The sequence below is a fragment of the Protomyctophum bolini genome (genome assembly GCF_963924005.1).
Source record: "Protomyctophum bolini genome assembly, chromosome: 17".
Taxonomy (NCBI): domain Eukaryota; kingdom Metazoa; phylum Chordata; class Actinopteri; order Myctophiformes; family Myctophidae; genus Protomyctophum; species Protomyctophum bolini.
In genome coordinates, this window is record NC_137878.1 from 41,434,332 (window position 1) to 41,456,333 (window position 22,002).

A 22,002-nucleotide genomic window follows, 5' to 3' on the forward strand; every position below is an offset into this window, starting at 1 on the left:
AGAGCAGACATGAAGTCTAGTCAACATGTTCACAGCAGTAGGAGAGCAGACATGAAGTCTAGTCAACATGTTCACAGCAGTAGGAGAGCAGACATGAAGTCTAGTCAACATGTTCACAGCAGTAGGAGAGCAGACATGGAGACTAGTCAACCTTTTGTTTGTTTGTTACTAGACACCTTTACAAACACATTGAAATCATTGCAAGAATTTGTTTGAGAAAACGTTCTTGTGATCACCGCGCTCTGACTTATGGTATACATTTGGCCAATATATAGAAATATACAAATATACAAACATTATTATACAAAATTGAACACTAATGTAAGTGGCTGAGGACATCGGGCATTACTGCCGTTCATACATCAGTTACAGTCATCAGAGGAAAACCATTACTTTTCTACAGTCAATATTAACCCAAATGACGAAGCATTTTTTTTACACGTTTGTTTGTTACTAGAAACCTTTACAAACACATGAAATGTATTGTAAGGAATGGATTCCAGATTGTACATTGTTGTGATAAAATGATATACGTTGACTATAGGAGAGCAGAGAAAGTGAACAGGGTCCTGTTGGTTTGGATCTATGAATCTGTTGAGGGTGGGGCCAGGGTCCTGTTGGTTGGGGTCTGACACCAGGTGTTTGTTTGGGACCTCCTTGGACTCCCTTTCCTTTCTCCAGGCTGGTTGGACGGTGAAGTCAGCTGGTGGGGGGTTGTTCTAGATGGAAGTGGAGCAGTGTGTGTGTGTGTGTGTGTGTGTGTGTGGGGGGGGGGGGGGGGGGGGGGGTGTAGATGTCTGCATGGTAGCTAGACCATGTGTTCCTCCACCTCACAGCTGTCTGTGATACCGTCTGGTACAAAGACCTCACAGTGAAACTCACAAAGACCTCCTAGTGAAACACAGGACGCTCCCTGCTGGACAACGGCAGTAGTTCAAGCTCTGCTGACCAACCCGGAGGTCCAGAGTTCACCTCGGACAGAACACGAGCGCACGGAGAACACAGAGAAATGGAGTCCCGCAGGGCTCAGTTCTAGAGCTCCGACCCTGTTCAACCTCTACACAAAACGACCCGCCATCCACCGAATCCTGCAACATTCCTCTATGCAGACGACGTCTGTCTGGCATTCCAAACCACCAGACCTTGACCCACCGGAACAGGTGCTCACCGAAGACCTTTACAAAACTGGACCAGTTCTGCAACACCTGGCGCCTAAAACCAAGCCCAACTAAACCAGTTTCCAGCGTATTCCATCTCCACAACGCTAAAGCTGCCAGAGAACTGAACATCATCTGAGTGGACTCAAGATAAAGCTGCCTCTAATCCAACCCACCTCGGTGGGACCCTCGACAGAACCCTGTCCTTCTGGAACACCTAAGAGGGAACGGCAGCGAAGGTGAAGTCCAGAAACAATCTGCTCTGCTGCAGCCTCCACTCTGAGCTCTGCTGCAGCCTCCACTCTGCTGCAGCCTCCACTCTGAGCTCTGCTGCAGCCTCCACTCTGCTGCAGCCTCCACTCTGAGCTCTGCTGCAGCCTCCACTCTGCTGCAGCCTCCACTCTGCTGCAGCCTCCACTCTGAGCTCTGCTGCAGCCTCCACTCTGAGCTCTGCTGCAGCCTCCACTCTGAGCTCTGCTGCAGCCTCCACTCTGAGCTCTGCTGCAGCCTCCACACTGAGCTCTGCTGCAGCCTCCACTCTGCTGCAGCCTCCACTCTGAGCTCTGCTGCAGCCTCCACACTGAGCTCTGCTGCTGCCTCCACTCTGCTGCAGCCTCCACACTGAGCTCTGCTGCAGCCTCCACCCTGCTGCAGCCTCCACTCTGAGCTCTGCTGCAGCCTCCACACTGAGCTCTGCTGCAGCCTCCACTGTGCTGCAGCCTCCACACTGAGCTCTGCTGCAGCCTCCACTGTGATGCAGCCTCCACTCTGCTGCGCCTCCACACTGAGCTCTGCTGCAGCCTCCACACTGAGCTTGGCAGCCTCCACTCTGCTGCAGCCTACACACTGAGCTCTGCTGCAGCCTCCACTCTGCTGCAGCCTCCACACTGAGACCCAGCACTTACTCAGAGGATGCTTCAGAAGGTCAAAGACTACCAGGTCAAAGGTCAAAGACTCTCCCCGTCTACCAGGTCAAAGGTCAAAGACTTTTCTGAAATATACATTTACAAAAACAAATAACGTATTTTAACCCATTTAGATCTGACGTCGAAATTCAAATTCAAAAACGATTTTTCAAAAATAGCAGACCTACAAGCTCGTAGCGCGCCACTCGGTGGTGCGCTACGAGCTTGTAGATCTGCTATTTTTCAATAGCTAAAGTATAACATAATGCTTATAGTTAAAACACCAAAAGGGTTCCTGTTCAGAATGGGTTAAATATGCATGGCGACGCATTGTGAACTTGTAGATCTGCTGTTTTCAAATAGCCAGTGTGTGTATAAAGGGTTAACGTGTTTTAACTGGTTATTTTTATTTATTTATTATTTTACAGCAAATTTAGATTTTATTTCAGTCATTTTAGTCTTTTGAATGAAGCTTCATTTAGTTTTAGTCATATTCTAGTGATCTGAAATGTTTTAGTGTTAGTCTAGTTATAGTCAACTAATGATAATGATTTTAGTCGACTAAAATGTATTTCGTTGGGCCTTGGTGGCGTAATGGTTGATTTGCTGAATATAGCCGATCTGCACTGCACTTGTAGATCTGCTATTTTCAGCATGCAACCAAGCATAGAATGACTTGTCTTTTCATTCTTCTCCACCCTAACATTTTAGTCTAGGTTTTATTTGTTGACAATTGTCAGTATATTTAGTCTTAGTTTTAGTCATCATGTTAGTCTTCCTCAGTGAAAAGAAAGTAGTTTTAGTCGACTAAATCAACACTAACTGGTTCTCAAGGTGTGGTCCAGGGTCCCCCGGGGGTCCTTGAGGGGGTTCCAGGGGGTCCTAGAAGCTAAATGATCAAATATTAACCATATATTACTTTGATATTTGAAAATAGCAGATCTACAAGCTCACAATGCATTATTGTACAGTTTGTAACATTTTTAACGACACAAATCTGATCTAACGGGGGTCCGGGGTCAAAGGTCAAATGCTTGGGGGGGGGGGGGTGTTGACATGACAACGTCCAGGAGCTGTAATGGTGATGTCACTGTGCTGCTTATTACATCATCACGATGATGTCACCGTGATGTCACGGCGAGTCACTCATGCCCAAATATGGAGTCCATGATGTAACACTAGGCCGGTGGCCGGTACCCCGTGGCAACGGTGGTAACCATGACAACCTGCACTCACTCAAACATGTTGAGTAACCATGGCGACCTGATGATGTCACCCTCCCATAGAGACTCTATCTCTGCTCACACAGACGCACTGAGGAGGAGGAGGAGCATAACTCAAACCCAGCATAGAGAGGTCCAGTGGACCTGGTCTGGAAGGTGTACAGGTGTCTCAGTGAGTCAGAGCACACTGTGTAGAAGGACAGAGTCCCAGCGGGACGGTCCACATACACGGATACTCTGTTGGAGCCTTTAGAGGGTCTGACAGGGAGGACAGTCTCCTGTCCGTTGTGGATGACACAGTAACTGGAACCATTATCACCATTACATTGCAGAATCCAGGACTTATCATTCCTTCCAAACCTACAGTCATCACCATTTCCTTTCCTGCTGATTGTTCCGTCAGCCACTGCTATACGAACCCTTCCACTGCACTCTACCTCCCAGGAACAGCGTCCAGTCACACTCTGTGAACTCAGAACCTGTTCCAGGTCATCAAACCTGTCTGGGTGATCAGGAGGACGCTGACCCCTTGACCTCTGTCTCCTCCGTGTGACCTTCCTGTTGTCCTCAGACAGAGAGAGGTCACAGTGTGCTGTGTTTGAGTCCAGTGTGAGACGCTGGAAATCTGATGAGAAAACAACACAGTAAACATTAAATACATCATTCACTGACTGACACTAGCATGCACACACACACACACACACACACACACACACACACACACACTGATCTACAAACTCACTGCAGTATTAATTTTGGCAACAGATTTAGTCCTATATTAGTCATTTGTACATTATTTAGTCTTAGTCGACTAAATTAAGACTCGATACAATTAAAATGTAATAAAGAAGATCGTCACTGTCAGAGTCCAACCACCAGGGGGCAGAATGTCTCTGCACCCCTGGGCAGAGACATTCTACAGTGTGATTTTATTTGAACTGGGGACCCCAAAAATAATCATATTTGAACTGGAGACCCCCAAAATAATCATATTTTAACTGAGGACCCCCCAAAATAATCATATTTGAACTGAGGACCCCCAAAATAATCATATTTGAACTGAGGACCCCCCAAAATTATCATATTTGAACTGAGGACCCCCAAAATAATCATATTTGAACTGAGGACCCCCCAAAATAACCATAAACGTCCAGTTTGAACTGAGGACCCCCCCAAAATAATCAACATTGACAAGCACTTGGAATTGTAGGCATTCCATTTAGTTTGAGGCATTGTGAACTTGTAGATCTGCTATTTTCACAATACTTTCCACTTTCTTACAGTATTTGACATTTTTTGGCCATCTGGGGACCCCCCCCCCCCCCCCCAATCACCTGTCTGTCTCTCTGTGTACCCGTCTGTCTCTATGTGTCTGTCTCTCTGTGTACCTGTCTGTCTCTATGTGTCTGTCTCTCTGTGCACCTGTCTGTCTCTCTGTGTTACTGTGTACCTGTCTGTCTATATGTGTCTGTCTCTCTGTGTACCTGTCTGTCTATATGTGTCTGTCTCTCTGTGTACCTGTCTGTCTCTATGTGTCTGTCTCTCTGTGTACCTGTCTGTCTCTATGTGTCTGTCTCTCTGTGCACCTGTCTGTCTCTCTGTGTTACTGTGTACCTGTCTGTCTATATGTGTCTGTCTCTCTGTGTACCTGTCTGTCTATATGTGTCTGTCTCTCTGTGTACCTGTCTGTCTCTCTGTGTTACTGTGTACCTGTCTGTCTCTCTGTGTACCTGTCTGTCTCTATGTGTACCTGTCTGTCTTTCTGTCCGAGCACAGAAAGCTGCAACAAGGTAACTCTCTCATTTCTCGACCGTTTCGGACGTTGGAAGGCGTGCCAGAACTGGGCCCCGCCCCCTGGGCGCGTTCCTGGGGGTCTGGATGTTCTGGGGACCCCCCGGGGACCACCGCATGGTAACACACGGTAACTAACCATTTTCCCCCCCAAATAATCAAAGTACAGCATAGAGCACAGTACACTACAATACAGTACAGAGCACAGTACACTACAATACAGTACAGAGCACAGTACACTACAATACAGTACAGAGCACAGTACACTACAATACAGTACAGAGCACAGTACACTACAATACAGTACAGAGCACAGTGCACTACAATACAGTACAGAGCACAGTACACTACAATACAGAGTTTTCAGGACAACATCAACAAAGTATACAGTATATAAAATATAAAATGTTAATGTAGACACAGATACTCACGTTTTGTAATGAGTTGACTCAGTTGAGGATTAGTAAGCCAATCTTCTCCTCCATGTTTGACTCTGTAGGAAGTAGAACAACAATGCATCAATGTCTAACACATCTCCACTAGCTGACACTACAGTGTTTCACTCTGTAGGAAGTAGAACAACAATGCATCAATGTCTAACTGTCTAACACAACGTCTCCACTAGCTGACACTACAGTGTTTCACTCTGTAGGAAGTAGAACAACAATGCATCAATGTCTAACTGTCTAACACAACGTCTCCACTAGCTGACACTACAGTGTTTCACTCTGTAGGAAGTAGAACAACAATGCATCAATGTCTAACTGTCTAACACAACGTCTCCACTAGCTGACACTACAGTGTTTCACTCTGTAGGAAGTAGAACAACAATGCATCAATGTCTAACTGTCTAACACAACGTCTCCACTAGCTGACACTACAGTGTTTCACTCTGTAGGAAGTAGAACAACAATGCATCAATGTCTGACTGTCTAACACAACGTCTCCACTAGCTGACACTACAGTGTTTCACTCTGTAGGAAGTAGAACAACAATGCATCAATGTCTAACTGTCTAACACAACGTCTCCACTAGCTGACACTACAGTGTTTCTCCTGTCATTATCTTGGCCCTGCAGCTCATCCAGACATAGTCACTGCTGCCCAGTTTGGATCTCATCACCTCCTCAGACTCCACCTTAACCCCTATAGCACTCCACTGTCCTTTTATACCTTCGTGATGCACATATATTGTTGTTTAGACAGATGTTCATTGTTTACGTCTGCTATCCTAGAGTTTCTTTGAGGCACTGCATTGTGTTGTTGTTCTTCTCATGATTTGTGACTTTGGGCTGTATCGTATCCCATGCCTTACCCGCAAGCATTAAACACTTTACGTGAATTACTCATTTAGGAGCTTCCACTATGCGTAAACGTTATCTTGCGGCCACACAACCCACTATACATGTTTGCGGCTGGAGGTGTGTCTGTACGCGTGTTGATGCGCCTTCCCTATATTTGCTATCTCATGCACACAGGTTTAGGACAACGGAAATCGTGTCTTCAAACCACCCGTAATGTGAACACACACAACAACCCTCTGTATCTAATTTAAATGTATTCCAAGGCAGCATGCGTTGCTCTTCCATAAGGTTCACTCCAGGTATAATGGATTATGGTACCTGGCACACTGATTGGTTTAAGTTGCGTAACGCCCAAACCACACCTATGCATAATGTAACGGGTAGCGGAGGTGTTTTAAGGATTTAGACTGTGGCATAAGAGAGCTAATTTAATGGGGGAACGCCTCTTACACAATGCTAAAACCCCAAATTACGGAGAAAATGCCCCTGACGCAAAATAGGGCCCTTTGTGTCAGAGATACACTGTTAAGGGAAACACTGCACTGTCCAACATGGACACAGCCCAAGTCTACTCACTGTCCAACATGGATACAGCCCAAGTCTACTCACTGTCCAACATGGACACAGCCCAAGTCTACTCACTGTCCAACATGGACACAGCCCAAGTCTACTCACTGTCCAACATGGACACAGCCCAAGTCTACTCACTGTCCAACATGGACACAGCCCAAGTCTACTCACTGTCCAACATGGACACAGCCCAAGTCTACTCACTGTCCAACATGGACACAGCCCAAGTCTACTCACTGTCCAACATGGACACAGCCCAAGTCTACTCACTGTCCAACATGGACACAGCCCAAGTCTACTCACTTGCAGTTCTCCAGAACTGAATCATTCACCACGTTGAGGCTCAGGTCCAACTCTCTTATGGAGGGATTAGAGTTTACAGCTGAGGCCAGAGCTTCACAGCATCTCTCTGACAGGACGCAGTGAGCCAGTCTGAAACACCAGATTAAAACATACATAAATAAATGAATTAATTAATTAATAAATGTTTCATTCGCCGTTTTTTAATAATTATAAAAGAGCGGATTTGTCGTGGACCTGGTGACGAGGCCGTTGCCTCCAAAGGTAATTGATCAATCCCGTCAGCCTAGGTGGTCTGATTATATTAATCTATAGCCCTTAAAGTGTTAATATAATATTATTAAGAAGCTTGATAACTGTGGTGTAGCTACAACGGGTCGCAAGACAAAAATAGCAGATCTACAAACTCCTCAACGCGTTGTGAGAAACGCTGTTATATGATGAAGTAGCCGATACCTTCGCCTTAACCCATTGATGCCTGAGGCCGAATCTGGGAACGCCTTCTAGGGCCTGACCTAAGGTTTCTGAAAACCTTCAAATTCTGATGATTTTTTTTTTAAATAGTTATGTTGCTACATGTATAGCAATAGCTGATGAGACACAGAGAGCACGGCCGGCATCAAGGGTAGAACAACGTATACGTTGCACCAGGCGTCAATGGGTTAAAGAGATTTTACACTTTGAAACATGTTTGGGGTAATTAATAATTAACGTCTACTCAGGCACATAGGCTTGGGTTACCATGATATCAAGCTTATTAATACATTCTCACCACAGCATTCATATTATATTAACATAATACAGTACATAATAAAACAGAAGTTATAATTGTCTTTGTCTCTAATGTGTCAACAAAATGAAACCATACTTTTGAACCTGGCTTTATCCGATCTTCAGATTTATCGTCCCGGAATGTATGCAAATTAGCACATCATTTGCATATTTAAACACATCATTTCAGAAAACTTGTAATACAAAAAATCTTAGTCTTAATAGAATTAATCAACTGGAGAAATTACATTGTGATAGCTATTAGTTAACTTTTTCCCCTATTCACCTACCATGTTTCACCATCAAGCTTATTAATACTTATTAATAATAAAACAGAAGTGATCATAATAAAAGTGGTAAATGTATCTTACTTTAGAACTTCCAGTCCACAGTGTGGGCTCTTCAGTGAAGCACAGAGCAGCTCCACTAGTCCTGAGTCCTGCAGGTTGTTTTTACTGAGGTCCAGTTCTCTCAAATGGGAAGGATTAGAGCTGAGAGCTGAAGACACAGCTTCAACACCTGTCTTACTGAGTTTACAGCCAACAAGTCTGTAAATGCAGATTAAATAAGAGATTATCAATACAAAATGAATGATACCTATAGTTCACTGTCATGGAAGTTAACTGGAACAAATCTAGTTATCTAGTATTTAGAGCAGCAGAGTGTGGAATAGACAACACCATGACAGCACAGAATAACAGGAAGATAACAATTTAGATATCAAAGACTATGAAGACTGAATGTTAGTTTGATTTCCCCCAATATTATGAAAAAGAAGAGCATAACCTCTCAGATGTTATTTGTTTTAGCGGCAAACGAAGAACATAAGTGACGGGTTGGAACAAGCATTTAAGGCGAGACATGGCAAGTGAAATCATGATTTTTCCATTTTTAAATTTTGTGCTATTTTGCTTCCTAAACATGTTTTCTTTCAAACTATAGCAAAATAAACAGTCAAAATACAGATTTAGATGTTTTTTTTAGTAGTTTATTTTAGCCAATGACAGCTCGTTTTGCTGGGTGAAAATCCACCCTCTCTATTTTCATGATTGGTTGTTGGTACAAAGGAAGTGAGCATATTTGGATCCAACCACAGTCAACTCGAGGTCCAGACCTTTCTAATGATATACGGCATAATACGTTGTTGCCAAGGTTTGGATGAGATATTTTGTCTCAAAATAGTGCCTTCAAATAAAACGTTTTGGAATTTTACAATACAAATCTTTAAAGGCCGTTTTCTCAAAATGAGTTTTCCTCATACCTGGGACAAAGAATCTCCACTTCAGTTGCACTCACATACACCAAACTTTCCAGTCTTATTCATAACTATATTCTGCAGGAATTTACCGAAGGGTTTGTTGATTTATCATTCACAGCCTGATTTACATCACATTTTATTCCTAAAACATGGCAAAAGTTTGGGTTTTTTATGCCTGTTGACACTATTTTCTGATTTGTGTGAGTGATAATTAGAGATATCGAAAACCCCTAATTTTCTTTGTCTCTAATATGTCAACAAAATGAAACCATACTTTTGAACCTGGCTTTATCCGATCTTCAGATTTATCGTCCCAGAATGTATGCAAATTAGCACATATAATGCCTAATTTGCATATTTAAACATATCATTTCAGAAAACTTGTAATACAAAAGATCTTAGTCTTAAAGTTTCATTGTGATAGCTATTAGTTAACTTTTTTTCCCTATTCGCCTACCATGTCTCACCATCAAGCTTATTTTGACCTGAGATTTGACCTTCAAAAATAGCAGACCTACAAGCTCGTAGCGCGACACTCGGTGGCGCGCTATGAACTTGTAGATCTGCTATTTTTCAATAGCTAAAGCATAACATAATGCTAACACCAAAAAGGGTTCCCGCCCAAAATGGGTTAATACATTCTCACCACAGCATTCATATTATATTCACATAATACAGTACATAATACAACAGAAGTGATCATAATAAAAGTGGTACATGTATCTTACTTTAGAACTTCCAGTCTACAGTGTGGGCTCTTCAGTGAAGCACAGAGCAGCTCCACTAGTCCTGAGTCCTGCAGGCTGTTTTCACTGAGGTCCAGTTCTCTCAAATGGGAAGGATTAGAGCTGAGAGCTGAAGACACAGCTTCAACACATGTCTTACCGAGTTCACAGCCAACAAGTCTGTAAATGCAGATTAAATAAGAGATTATCAATACAAATGATACCTAGTTCACTGTCATGGAAGTTAACTAAAACATCTCATATCTAGTTATCCAGACATAAACAGTTTTGTGGAATAGACCAGGGGTTCTCAACCTTTTGGGCCGGGGACCCCCAGGGATGCTTTGGCCATGTCTCGCGCCCCCACCCCCAATACAAACTGTCTGCAAAAATAACCTTAATAATAGAGAAAATATATCATGAATGAATACTGAAACCAGATATAATCATTAAGGAAGGTTTATGCATGTACTATGTGTACTATGTAAACACTTCATTTCCATTTCCCAGCCATTCAGTTATAATAAATCATTTGGGGACACCCCAAAATAATTTGGCTTATTACTATTAATTTTTGTTACATTTTGGAAAAAATATCTTTTTTGCAATGTGAAATGTCCTTGTCTTAATTATGGGCCAACTTGTGAAAGCTGCATGCTTTTATTGTGAAGGCTCTCAGTTCTCAGTTCACTTCTCACAGCCTGCATATCTCCGCATGCTGAAAATAGCTGATCTAGACGCTCACAACGCGTCACGGACGCAACGCGTTGTGAGCTTGTATAGATCAGCCATTTTCAGCATGGAACACGTTGTACGACGAAGAATAAATCAGGCATCACTGCGCTTCTGTGGAGGGAGATGTCTTTAGTTGGCCGACCGAGGTGATCATGTATATGGACAAATACCTCCTCGACGCAAAAATAACAAGCTATTGGAAGATATTTTTCGTGGCACATTATGTTTAATCAAACAAGAATAAGTTTCCAGTGTTTGGGTCGGGAGTCGGGATGTTCTGTGTCTGCGTGCATGACAGGATCCTCACGCAGAGATGCGAGCTGCACGCTCCAGTGAAATTGTACGGCTGAGAAAGATTAGTTAAATTGTGTCGGATAAGGACTTATTGGTGGTTTTAACGTTAGATATTAAGGCCTGTTTAGGGTGTGTCTTAGCGGGGATTTGGCCTGGAAGGCTCTATGGAAACACTCACTCTTGAACGAAGTTGATCGTGAGAAAGTGATGTTCACACACGACAGAAATGAACGCGTTCACAATGACGTTGATCAAACAGAAATACAGTACGTTCACGTTCACCCAAAATATGAACGTGTTTGTGAACGGTCGTTCATTGAACGCGTTTAGGGACAACACTGAAGTCAGCATGTTTTCCCAATGCAATCTTAAGGAAGCAGTCCTGTGCATGCAGACAGGGTTGACATTGAAGCAGTCCTGTGCATGCAGACAGGGTTGACATTGAAGCAGTCCTGTGCATGCAGACAGGGTTGACATTGAAGCAGTCCTGTGCATGCAGACAGGGTTGACATTGAAGCAGTCCTGTGCATGCAGACAGGGTTGACATTGAAGCAGTCCTGTGCATGCAGACAGGGGTTGACATTGAAGCAGTCCTGTGCATGCAGACAGGGTTGACATTGAAGCAGTCCTGTGCATGCAGACAGGGTTGACATTGAAGCAGTCCTGTGCATGCAGACAGGGTTGACATTGAAGCAGTACTGACTGTGCATGCAGACAGGGTTGACATTGAAGCAGTCCTGTGCATGCAGACAGGGTTGACATTGAAGCAGTCCTGTGCATGCAGACAGGGTTGACATTGAAGCAGTACTGTGCATGCAGACAGGGTTGACATTGACATTTCTGTTTAAATGGAGGCGGACGGGAGGCAGACTTTCACTTCTGGTTCATTTCTGGTTTTATCTGTTGCCTAGCAACCTAGCATCATTCATACAGTATGTTGATGAAGAGCGCCATCTATACTAATCCACTGAAAATATCATAGGACACAATACTGCGTGCTTGGCAGTCAAGCGATGGATTCGATGCGACGTAACATGACGTGATTGGCCGTCAAGTCAATGTGTTAACTACTAACCGAGCCTTTCTGCAGTTCCTCACAGCTGGGACCAGTCTCCTTCGCCCCTTCTTTGCTGTGTTGTATTTGTCCAGGTCCAACTCCTCCAGAACCTCCTCTGACATCTGCAGCATGACGGCCAGAGCTGAACACTGGGTCTCAGACAGTTTCTCTGTTCTGTTCTCTGACTTCAGGAACTTCTGGATCTCCTGATGTAATGAGTGGTCGTTCATCTCCATCAGACAGTGGAAGATGTTGATACATCCGTCAGGAGAGACATCTTTATCACGTAACATCTTCTTCAGGTTCTGTTTGGCTTTCTGGATCTCCTTGGGACTGTTCTCTGTCTGACCCAGCAGGTCTCCTAACAGACTCTGGTTGGACTGCAGTGAGAGGCCATGAAGGAAGCGGACTAAGAGGTCCAGGTGGCCATTTTTACTCTCCAGGGATTTTTCCACGGCAGCTTTCAGGAAGTCTGAGAGGGAGCTGTTACTGTTGTATTCATCTCCCAGGAATGTGTTCAGGACCTCCATGTTCTTCTGTGTGAAACAGTGGAACAGGTAGACTGCAGCCAGAAACTCCTGGAGGACCAGATGAACAAAGCTGTAGACCGTTTTCTGGAACAGCATACTCTCTGTTTTGAAGATCTGTGTGCACACTCCTGAGTACAGCGCGGCGTCTTTCACATCAAGACCACACTCTTCCAGGTCTTCTTGGTAGAACATGATGCTACTTTTCTTCAGGTGTTTTAAAGCCAGCTTGCCCAGATTCAGAAGAACATCCCTGTCAGTCTTAGTGAGCTGCTGTTGAGTCCCCTTTTCTTTGTCTTTCTTGTTCACATCATGAGTCTCGTCATACTTCTGCTTCTTCGTGTTTGTCTGAATCAACAGGAAGTGGCAGCACATCTCAGTCAGGGTCTTGGGCAGCTGTCCTATCGTGGTGTGTGTCCTCAACATGTCCAGCAGAACGGTAGCAATGATCCAACAGAAGAGTGGGATGTAACACATGATGTGGAGGCTCCTCCATGTCTTCAAGTGTGAGAGGACTCTGTCGGCCAGCTTCTCTTCACTGAATCTCTTCCTGAAGTACTTCTCCTTCTGGGGGTCTGTGAACCCTCGCACTTCTGTCACCATGTCAACACATGCAGGAGGGATCCGATTGGCTGCTGCGGGTCTGGTGGTTATCCAGAGGAGGGCCGAGGGGAGCAGATTCCTCGTGATGAGGTTCGTCAACAGAGCATCCACCGATGATGTCACTGTGACATCAGAGATGATTTCATTTGTGTCGAAGTGCAACGGAGACCTGCTTTCATCGAGGCCATCGAGGATGAAGCAAACTTTCCAGGCAGCGAGCTGCTCTGCTGTGACCTTCTTTAACGTTGGGTGGAAATCATGGATCAGGTTCAGAAGACTGTACTGCTTATCTCTGACCAAGTTCAGCTCCCGGAATGAAAAGGGAACCAGGAGATCTATATCTTGATTCTCCAAACCTCTTGCCCAGTCCAGAGCAAACTTGCGCGCAGAGAATGTTTTTCCGATGCCAGCGATGCCATTGGTCAGAACTGTTTGGCTGGGTTCCTCTCTGCCAGGGAGGATGATCTTAAAGACTTTACAGCAGTCGATTGCATCGTCATGGAAGGTCTTCATGTTGGAAGTTCTCTCAAGCTGTATCACCTCATGTTGGCTATTAACCCCTTCACTCTGTCCCGCTGAGATGTAGAGCTCTGAGTAGGTGCTGGTGACGGAGTCTCCAGACTCTTCCGTCATGTGGTTTTTCACTCCATCAAGACTGTCCAAACTGACCTTCAAACTGACCTTATACTCGTTCAAATCAACCTGCAGACGGACATCTGAAATGAGAAGAACATTTATGTTTAAAACATTAACGTTACATGTTTACAGTACACATTACTAATTAATTACCCCCAGATAATATGCTTTTTGATAAGAAACATTTTGCCAAAGATAACAACACAAGATCAGCTGTTTTGGTCCAGTTGTTGAGTTGACAGATGTTTAGCTTCATTATTTGCACTTAGATATAATTGATACAGACAGATCATTTGACCATTTGTGACCAGATTTGACTGAGAGCCTGCCATCGAGTAGCCTCCAGCTTTTCACCAGAGGAGAAAAACTAATATTTTTGTTTAATCCAAAATTAGTTATTAGCACAGGCAGACTCTTCACTAGAGCATGTTTGAAATAAGTGTCAGAGCTGAAATCGACATGTAAATATGAAATAAATGCTTAAACATGTAGCTATATAGGTGTAATGTTAGAGTCCACAGAATACATGTAAATATGAAATAAATGCTTAAACATGTAGCTAGGTGTAATGTTAGTGTCCACAGAAGACATGTAAATATGAAATTAATGCTTAAACATGTAGCTAGGTGTAATGTTAGAGACCACAGAAGACATGTAAATATGAAATAAATGCTTAAACATGTAGCTAGGTGTAATGTTAGTCCACAGAAGACATGCACTTATGAAATAAATGCTTAAACATGTAGCTATAGGTGTAATGTTAGAGACCACAGAAGACATGTAAATATGAAATAAATGCTTAAACGTGTAGCTAGGTGTAATGGTAGAGACCACAGGAGTGAACCTTTCAAGCCTGTTTTCTCAACTCGCTGTTTCTCTGCAAGACATTAGTCTATAAGCCATATCTCCAAAACTGGTGGGTCAAACTGAACAACCAATATGTCAACTTGAAGCTATGATTCCCTGCTTTCATGACATGGAAATTACAAAAACTCCAATGGGCCCCAGTCAAATGTGGTCACATTTAGTCTGACTATGAATTTTCAATGAGTGCAGATTCTTACTTTGTCCAGGTGTGGTTTGACTGGTTGTCTTCAGTCCAGGTGTGGTTTGACTGGGTGTCTTCAGTCCAGGTGTGGTTTGACTGGGTGTCTTCAGTCCAGGGTTCTGCTCAGTCTCACCACGCCTCTCTCTGTGGACATGATAACATATTTACATCCACATTGGAGCCACCTGGTTCCTATGTAGATCCCAAAATCCATCATTGATTGATTGATTAATTATTACATTTATATTTTGGGTTGGATATGTGGCTAATAATTAACCAGATAATGTCAGCTAAACGGTTTTTCTATCCCTAAGCTAGTTAATTGTAGTGTGTTATAGTGTATATTGTATAGTGTTATAGTGTATATTGTATAGTGTTATAGTGTATATTGTATAGTGTTATAGTGTGTATATTGTATAGTGTTATAGTGTATATATTGTACAGTGTTATAGTGTATATATTGTACAGGAGGATTGACATACTGTGTATCTGGAGGTCCAGGTTCATTGAAGTTAGGAGGTCGTCCTATAGACCAGTCACTCTTCACAGACAGAAGGCTGGGAGTTGGAGACTCTGCTCTGTGGTACAGACGTCTGGAATAACATAAATGTTTGTGTGAATGAGGACCGTAGTGTATAATGTACAGTGTTATAGTGTATATATTGTACAGGAGGATTGACATACTGTGTATCTGGAGGTCCAGGTTCATTGAAGTTAGGAGGTCGTCCTTTAGACCAGTCACTCTTCACAGACAGAAGGCTGGGAGTTGGAGACTCTGCTCTGTGGTACAGACGTCTGGAATCATAGAAATTGTTTGTGTGAATGACATTGTCAATTCGTTTTTTATTTTGTATTGTTACATTCCATTTTACTTCCAAAAGGGTAACATCTTATTACTTTCATCTCACAGCATTGCAGCAACAAGTAAGCTGAATAAAATGGCCAAAAACCTAATATAAATTGTTTTACTAGGCATGTAAAAAAATTGTTCTAAAACGGTTATAGTCCCAATACTTGATTGAGCATAGTGAACAGTGACAAAGTCCTTCTATTGGTGAAGAGCATAGTGAACAGTGACAAAGTCCTTCTATTGGTGAAGAGCATAGTGAACAGTGACAAAGTCCTTCTATTGGTGAAGAGCATAGTGAACAGTGACAAAGTCCTTCTATTGGTGAAGAGCATAGTGAACAGTGACAAAGTCCTTCTATTGGTGAAGAGCATAGTGAACAGTGACAAAGTCCTTCTATTGGTGAAGAGCATAGCGAACAGTGACAAAGTCCTTCTATTGGTGAAGAGCATAGTGAACAGTGACAAAGTCCTTCTATTGGTGAAGAGCATAGCGAACAGTGACAAGTCCTGGACCGGGAGTTGGCAGAATGAACTGAACTCAGCTTTCTGCCCCTCAATGTCGTAACTCTGTCTTACTCTATGGCTCTGGTCTAACAGGAAACCACCAGCTTGGAGGAAGTGACTTTATTATGTGGCGATAGAGCTTCCAGTCTGTGTTCCTCACTTGGGGAAATAAACAACAAGCATCATTTTGTACTGTAACCTTCAGTATTCAAGTATCAGGTGATCGTTTAAACATAGCTTGTGTCATACTGTACTCATAGTCTCATACTGTACATATACTGTACATGCACACTAGCAGCCAGTCTGTCTACTGAACACCACACTGTGATTTGTACCACTTCATTCACAAACTGCTCACACAGTAACTTACAATCTGTAGATGCACTTTGAACAGGGTTGATTGCGAACGCAATGAGCACTTACTATGAGACCTAGCAGATCATGTCTGTCTGTGTGTCCGTGTGTCCGTGTGTGTGTGTCCCCTTTGTGCCCATATATGGAGCTGAGTGATTTGTTTGTCATTGATGCAACACACTCCATATTTGGACGTATAGCTGCTTTGGGGACTCCTTATATGGTTATGGCTGAGTCATGGAGAATTGTTATTGCAATTTACGATCTGCGTTCGCTTCCCGCGTTTGCGCGTCTTACTCGTACGACATTATTAGATGTTATGTCTTGTTATGGAATTTATATAACTGTGTTATAAAATGTTGTGTATATAATGCTGCTGCATTGTCTGGAACCAAAATAAGTTTTACTCTCACGTACCTGTAGTGTACACAAGATGGAACGATAAAGTTTTATTCTTATGTACCTGTAGTGTACACAGGATGGAACGATAAAGTTTTATTCTTATGTACCTGTAGTGTACACAGGATGGAACGATAAAGTTTTATTCTTATGTACCTGTAGTGTACACAGGATGGAACGATAAAGTTTTATTCTTATGTACCTGTAGTGTACACAAGATGGAACAATAAAGTACAACATTGAACCTTGAATTGTAGGCTATTGGAGGATTGACATACTGTGTATCTGGAGGTCCAGGTTCATTGAAGTTAGGAGGTCGTCCTATAGACCAGTCACTCTTCATAGACAGAAGGCTGGGAGTTGGAGACTCTGCTCTTTGGTACAGACGTCTGGAATAACATAAATGTTTGTGTGAATGAGGACCGTAGTGTGTATATTGTACAGCGTTATAGTGTATATATTGTACAGGAGGATTGACATACTGTGTATCTGGAGGTCCAGGTTCACTGAAGTTAGGAGGTCGTCCTATAGACCAGTCACTCTTCATAGACAGAAGGCTGGGAGTTGGAGACTCTGCTCTGTCGCACAGACGTCTGGAATAACATAAATGTTTGTGTGAATGAGGACCGTAGTGTGTATATTGTACAGCGTTATAGTGTATATATTGTACAGGAGGATTGACATACTGTGTATCTGGAGGTCCAGGTTCATTGAAGTTAGGAGGTCGTCCTATAGACCAGTCACTCTTCACAGACAGAAGGCTGGGAGTTGGAGACTCTGCTCTGTCGCACAGACGTCTGGAATAACATAAATGTTTGTGTGAATGAGGACCGTAGTGTGTATATTGTACAGCGTTATAGTGTATATATATTGTACAGGAGGATTGACATACTGTGTATCTGGAGGTCCAGGTTCATTGAAGTTAGGAGGTCGTCCTATAGACCAGTCACTCTTCATAGACAGAAGGCTGGGAGTTGGAGACTCTGCTCTGTCGCACAGACGTCTGGAATAACATAAATGTTTGTGTGAATGAGGACCGTAGTCAGTGTATATATTGTACAGTGTTATAGTGCAGTGTTTCCCAACCTGTGCTACGCGGAGCTATGGTGCTCCTCTTGATGTCTCCAAGTGTTCCGCCTGATTTTAACTAAATTAACACTATCCCTCCCCCGAAAGCAAAAGCTATTGAGCTGCAGGCTTCCTATTGTTGCGTCGTTGTTGTAACACGTCTAACCATTAGACATGCGATAACTACAACACGGAACAATAGACTCTAACGACCCTCGGCCATTGAAATGTTAATGCTTAGATGCATGCAGAAGACGCTACATTTCACTCCCTCCAGAAAGACTGGAGCGCGCAGAGTGCATATGCACGTAGACGGCAGACACATACAGTCCCGACCCAAACACTGAGGAGGTAAAGTAAACGTGACGTTGTTGTGATTAAACATAATGTGCCACGAAAAATAGCTGTCCAAAATAGCTTTCCATAGATGTCCAAACATGATCGCCTCGTTCGGCCAACAAAATATATCTCCCTCCCTTCACAGAAGCGCAGCGATGCCTGATTTATTCTTCGTCGTACACGTGTTATGCTTGCATGCTGAAAATGGCTGATCTACAAGCTCACAGCGCGTTGCGGACGCAACGCGTTGTGAGCTTGTCGATCAGCTATTTTCAGCACGTGGAAATAAGCAGGCTGTGAGAACTGAGACCCTTCACAATAAAAGCATGCAGCATTCACAAGTTGAATAAAATAAAGAAAGGAAAAGGATTAGGTGGCATTTCACATTTCATATGAGCAATTTTTTTGAAACTGAGGCTCTGTCTCTGTCCTTTTCTTTCTCTTTGAAGTTATTTGATGAGTGCTGTCATGTGTGTTTTTAAAAGTATATTTACTTTTACGTTTTACTATATATTTAATATATATATATTTAATATATATATATATGTATGTATATATATATATATATATACATATATATATACACACCCCCCCCCCCCCCCCCCCTAGGTGTTCCCCGAGATTTTAGGGCTATGAAAAGTGTTCCCTGGGACAAAAAAGGTTGGGAAACACTGTTATAGTGTATATATTGTACAGTGTTATAGTGTATATATTGTACAGCGTTATAGTGTATATATTGTACAGGAGGATTGACATACTGTGTATCTGGAGGTCCAGGTTCATTGAAGTTAGGAGGTCGTCCTATAGACCAGTCACTCTTCACAGACAGAAGGCTGGGAGTTGAAGACTCTGCTCTGTGGCACAGACGTCTGGAATAACATAAATGTTTGTGTGAATGAGGACCGTAGTGTGTATATTGTACAGTAGTGTTATAGTGTATATATTGAGGTACAGACTTCTGGAATAACATAAATGTTTGTGTGAATGAAAAAGTTAGTTAAAGGGTTTATAAAGAGGTTTTTGTTTCGTCTCTTGCCATTGCATGACAAGTAAATAAAATAAAATATCAATAAAATAATAGAAACTATACAATCTTACTAAATATACAGTACAATAACAGGTGATATTTTAAACATATATATGTTGCATACTGTACACAAATAATTTACACAAATACTGTACACGTATTATAGTGTATATTTAGGGGTGCATTCACATACTTAGCATCAGGAGGTCCAGGTTCATTACTGAAGTCAGGAGGTAGAGGTATAGACGAGTCACTCTTCATAGACATGTAGCTGGTTGTTGGAGACACTGGTCTGTGGACGAGATGTTTGTCAGCTCCCTCCTCCTCTCTCTCCTCACGGCGTCTCATCTCTGCTCTGTGGAGGAGATGTTTGTCAGCTCCCTCCTCCTCTCTCTCCTCACGGAGACTCATCTCTGCTCTGTGGAGGAGATGTTTGTCAGCTCCCTCCTCCTCTCTCTCCTCACGGAGACTCATCTCTGCTCTGTATTAAACCTGTCAAGATCACACAGTCACAATACACCAGACAACAGTCAATGTTTGCTGTATTTACACAATGTGCGGACACGCCCGCACGGCGCACACACACACACAGCCGCTTTCCAACTTATATTGTTGTCACAAGAAGATGTTCCTTAAAACCCATTCTGGGCGGGAACCCATATTTGGGTTCTGTACAGTATGTACAGTATTCATTTTGATGCTGCTATATAAATATTTGAAGTTTTTCAGAAACCTTAGGTCAGGATTTAGAGGTGTTTTTAGTATCGGCCTTAGGCCTAAATGGGTTAACAGTTAACAGGTCGTATTAAGTGCAAAAAATGCTATTTGTTTAAAAAAAGATTAATATTATAGGCCTACCATAACATATAGCTTCATATTACAGGTCTACCATAACATATAACTTCATATTATAGGCCTACAATAACATATAGCTTCATATTATAGTCCTACAATAACATATAGCTTCATATTATAGTCCTACAATAACATATAGCTTCATATTATAGTCCTACAATAACATATAGCTTCATATTATAGTCCTACCATAACATATAGCTTCATATTATAGGCCTACAATAACATATAGCTTCATATTATAGGTCTACCATAACATATAAGCAGTGCCGTCTCCAGGCACAAATCACCTTTTTTCCAAAAGGCGGCACTTAATTTTTCAAGCCTCTGTTTACAAAAAGCTGGGAGAGGGGAGTTGCACCACTCTGTTCACACGGGTGTGTTTTTGCTCTATTCTTAGCCTATTCCCGGCCATTTTGGCCAAAATTCCAAAATAGAGAGGGGGGAGAGAGAGGGAGCTGGGAGAGAGAGAGGGGGAGGGAGAGAGTGTTGAAAGAGAGAGGGGGAGAGAGAGAGAGAGAGAGAGAGGGGGGGGGGGGGGTGAGGTTTCGCCAGAGGTAGAGAATGTCGGAATGAGAGGAGGGGGAGGGGTGTTTTTTTCTTGTCTTTGGCTTGTTTTTCAGTAAAGTTGCTTGAAAATATTTGTAGTTTACTAGTTGTAGGTTGCATTATATAGTCTTGTTCCCTAATGTTGTTTAAACCTGTGATTCTGATCAACTGTATTTGTGCATTGTGTTCTGTGCCAGTTTTTTATTTGTATAAAACAAAAACTATTATTTCTCTCAAACAATTTGGTTCAAACAGCTTCCTCTCGCCTAGCAAGGACTGTCTAAAGAGGACAAGAAGCGAAAACCGCAAGGGCGCCGCCATGTTGATCACATGGTGCTCCATGGAGCACCATGTGATCAACATGGCGGCGCCCTTACGGTCTTCGCTTCTTGTCCTCTTTAGACAGTCCTTGTCGCCTAGTCGCCTCCCGCTGTTACACACAGCAGCGTAACAACCGGTGTTGCCAGATTGTGTGAGAGCAATAAGCAATCAGGTCTATGAAAATAAGCCACTCCACAAATGAGCTGTACTGTCTACAATACTTAATATTTATATACTATACATCGGCAGCTACTTGAGAATAGCAGATCTACAAGCTCACAATGTGTCGCTGTGAGCTTGTAGATCAGACTTTTTCCTAAATCGTTTTTGTTTTATACAAATAAAAAATAAAAAACTGGCACAAAACTTTTTTTCAGATGGGGGTCTGTGTGCACAAATACACGGGGGTCCTTGGCTTTATGACAATGTTTGAGCAGAATCACAGGTTTAAACAACATCAGGGAACAAGCCTAAATAAGCAACTACACTTTAGAAACAAGCCCAAAAAACACAACCTGCAATATACTGTCAATATTTTCAAGCAACTTTACTGAAAAACAAGACCAAAGCCGCTTATAACAAGCGGACATGGCAACACCGATAACAACTCCATGAAGAAGTCTCGTTTTTAAGAGATTTAAGACGTTTCTAACTAATTTCGTCATGTCAACGTCGCAACACAAATAATACAAACTATGAAAAACTGCCATCACATTATCAAATTAAATAGTGTGGTTTAAAGAACTGAAATGTATTCCTACAAAATCACGACCGTACGTTGACAGTTGAATGAATGGCTTCTGACGAACGCGAAAGTGTTTTATTTTATTTAGA

At 42.6% G+C, this 22,002-nt stretch overlaps 1 protein-coding gene across 1 annotated transcript; it reads right to left on the reverse strand.

Annotated features, from left to right (window-relative positions):
- Positions 1–2,011: 2,011 nt before the first annotated feature.
- LOC308331789 (NACHT, LRR and PYD domains-containing protein 3-like) lies at positions 2,012–19,277 on the reverse strand. The gene is made up of 14 exons (XM_080787282.1): positions 19,175–19,277; positions 17,902–18,012; positions 17,696–17,806; positions 17,492–17,602; positions 17,288–17,398; positions 15,588–15,698; positions 15,386–15,496; positions 14,920–15,047; positions 12,108–13,935; positions 10,007–10,183; positions 8,392–8,568; positions 7,253–7,381; positions 5,508–5,569; positions 2,012–3,910 (listed from the first exon to the last, which is right to left on the reverse strand). The coding sequence occupies exons 2-14, from the start codon at positions 17,964–17,966 to the stop codon at positions 3,354–3,356; spliced, it is 3,678 nt and encodes a 1,225-aa protein (XP_080643408.1). The 5' UTR covers positions 17,967–18,012; positions 19,175–19,277; the 3' UTR covers positions 2,012–3,353.
- Positions 19,278–22,002: the final 2,725 nt, after the last annotated feature.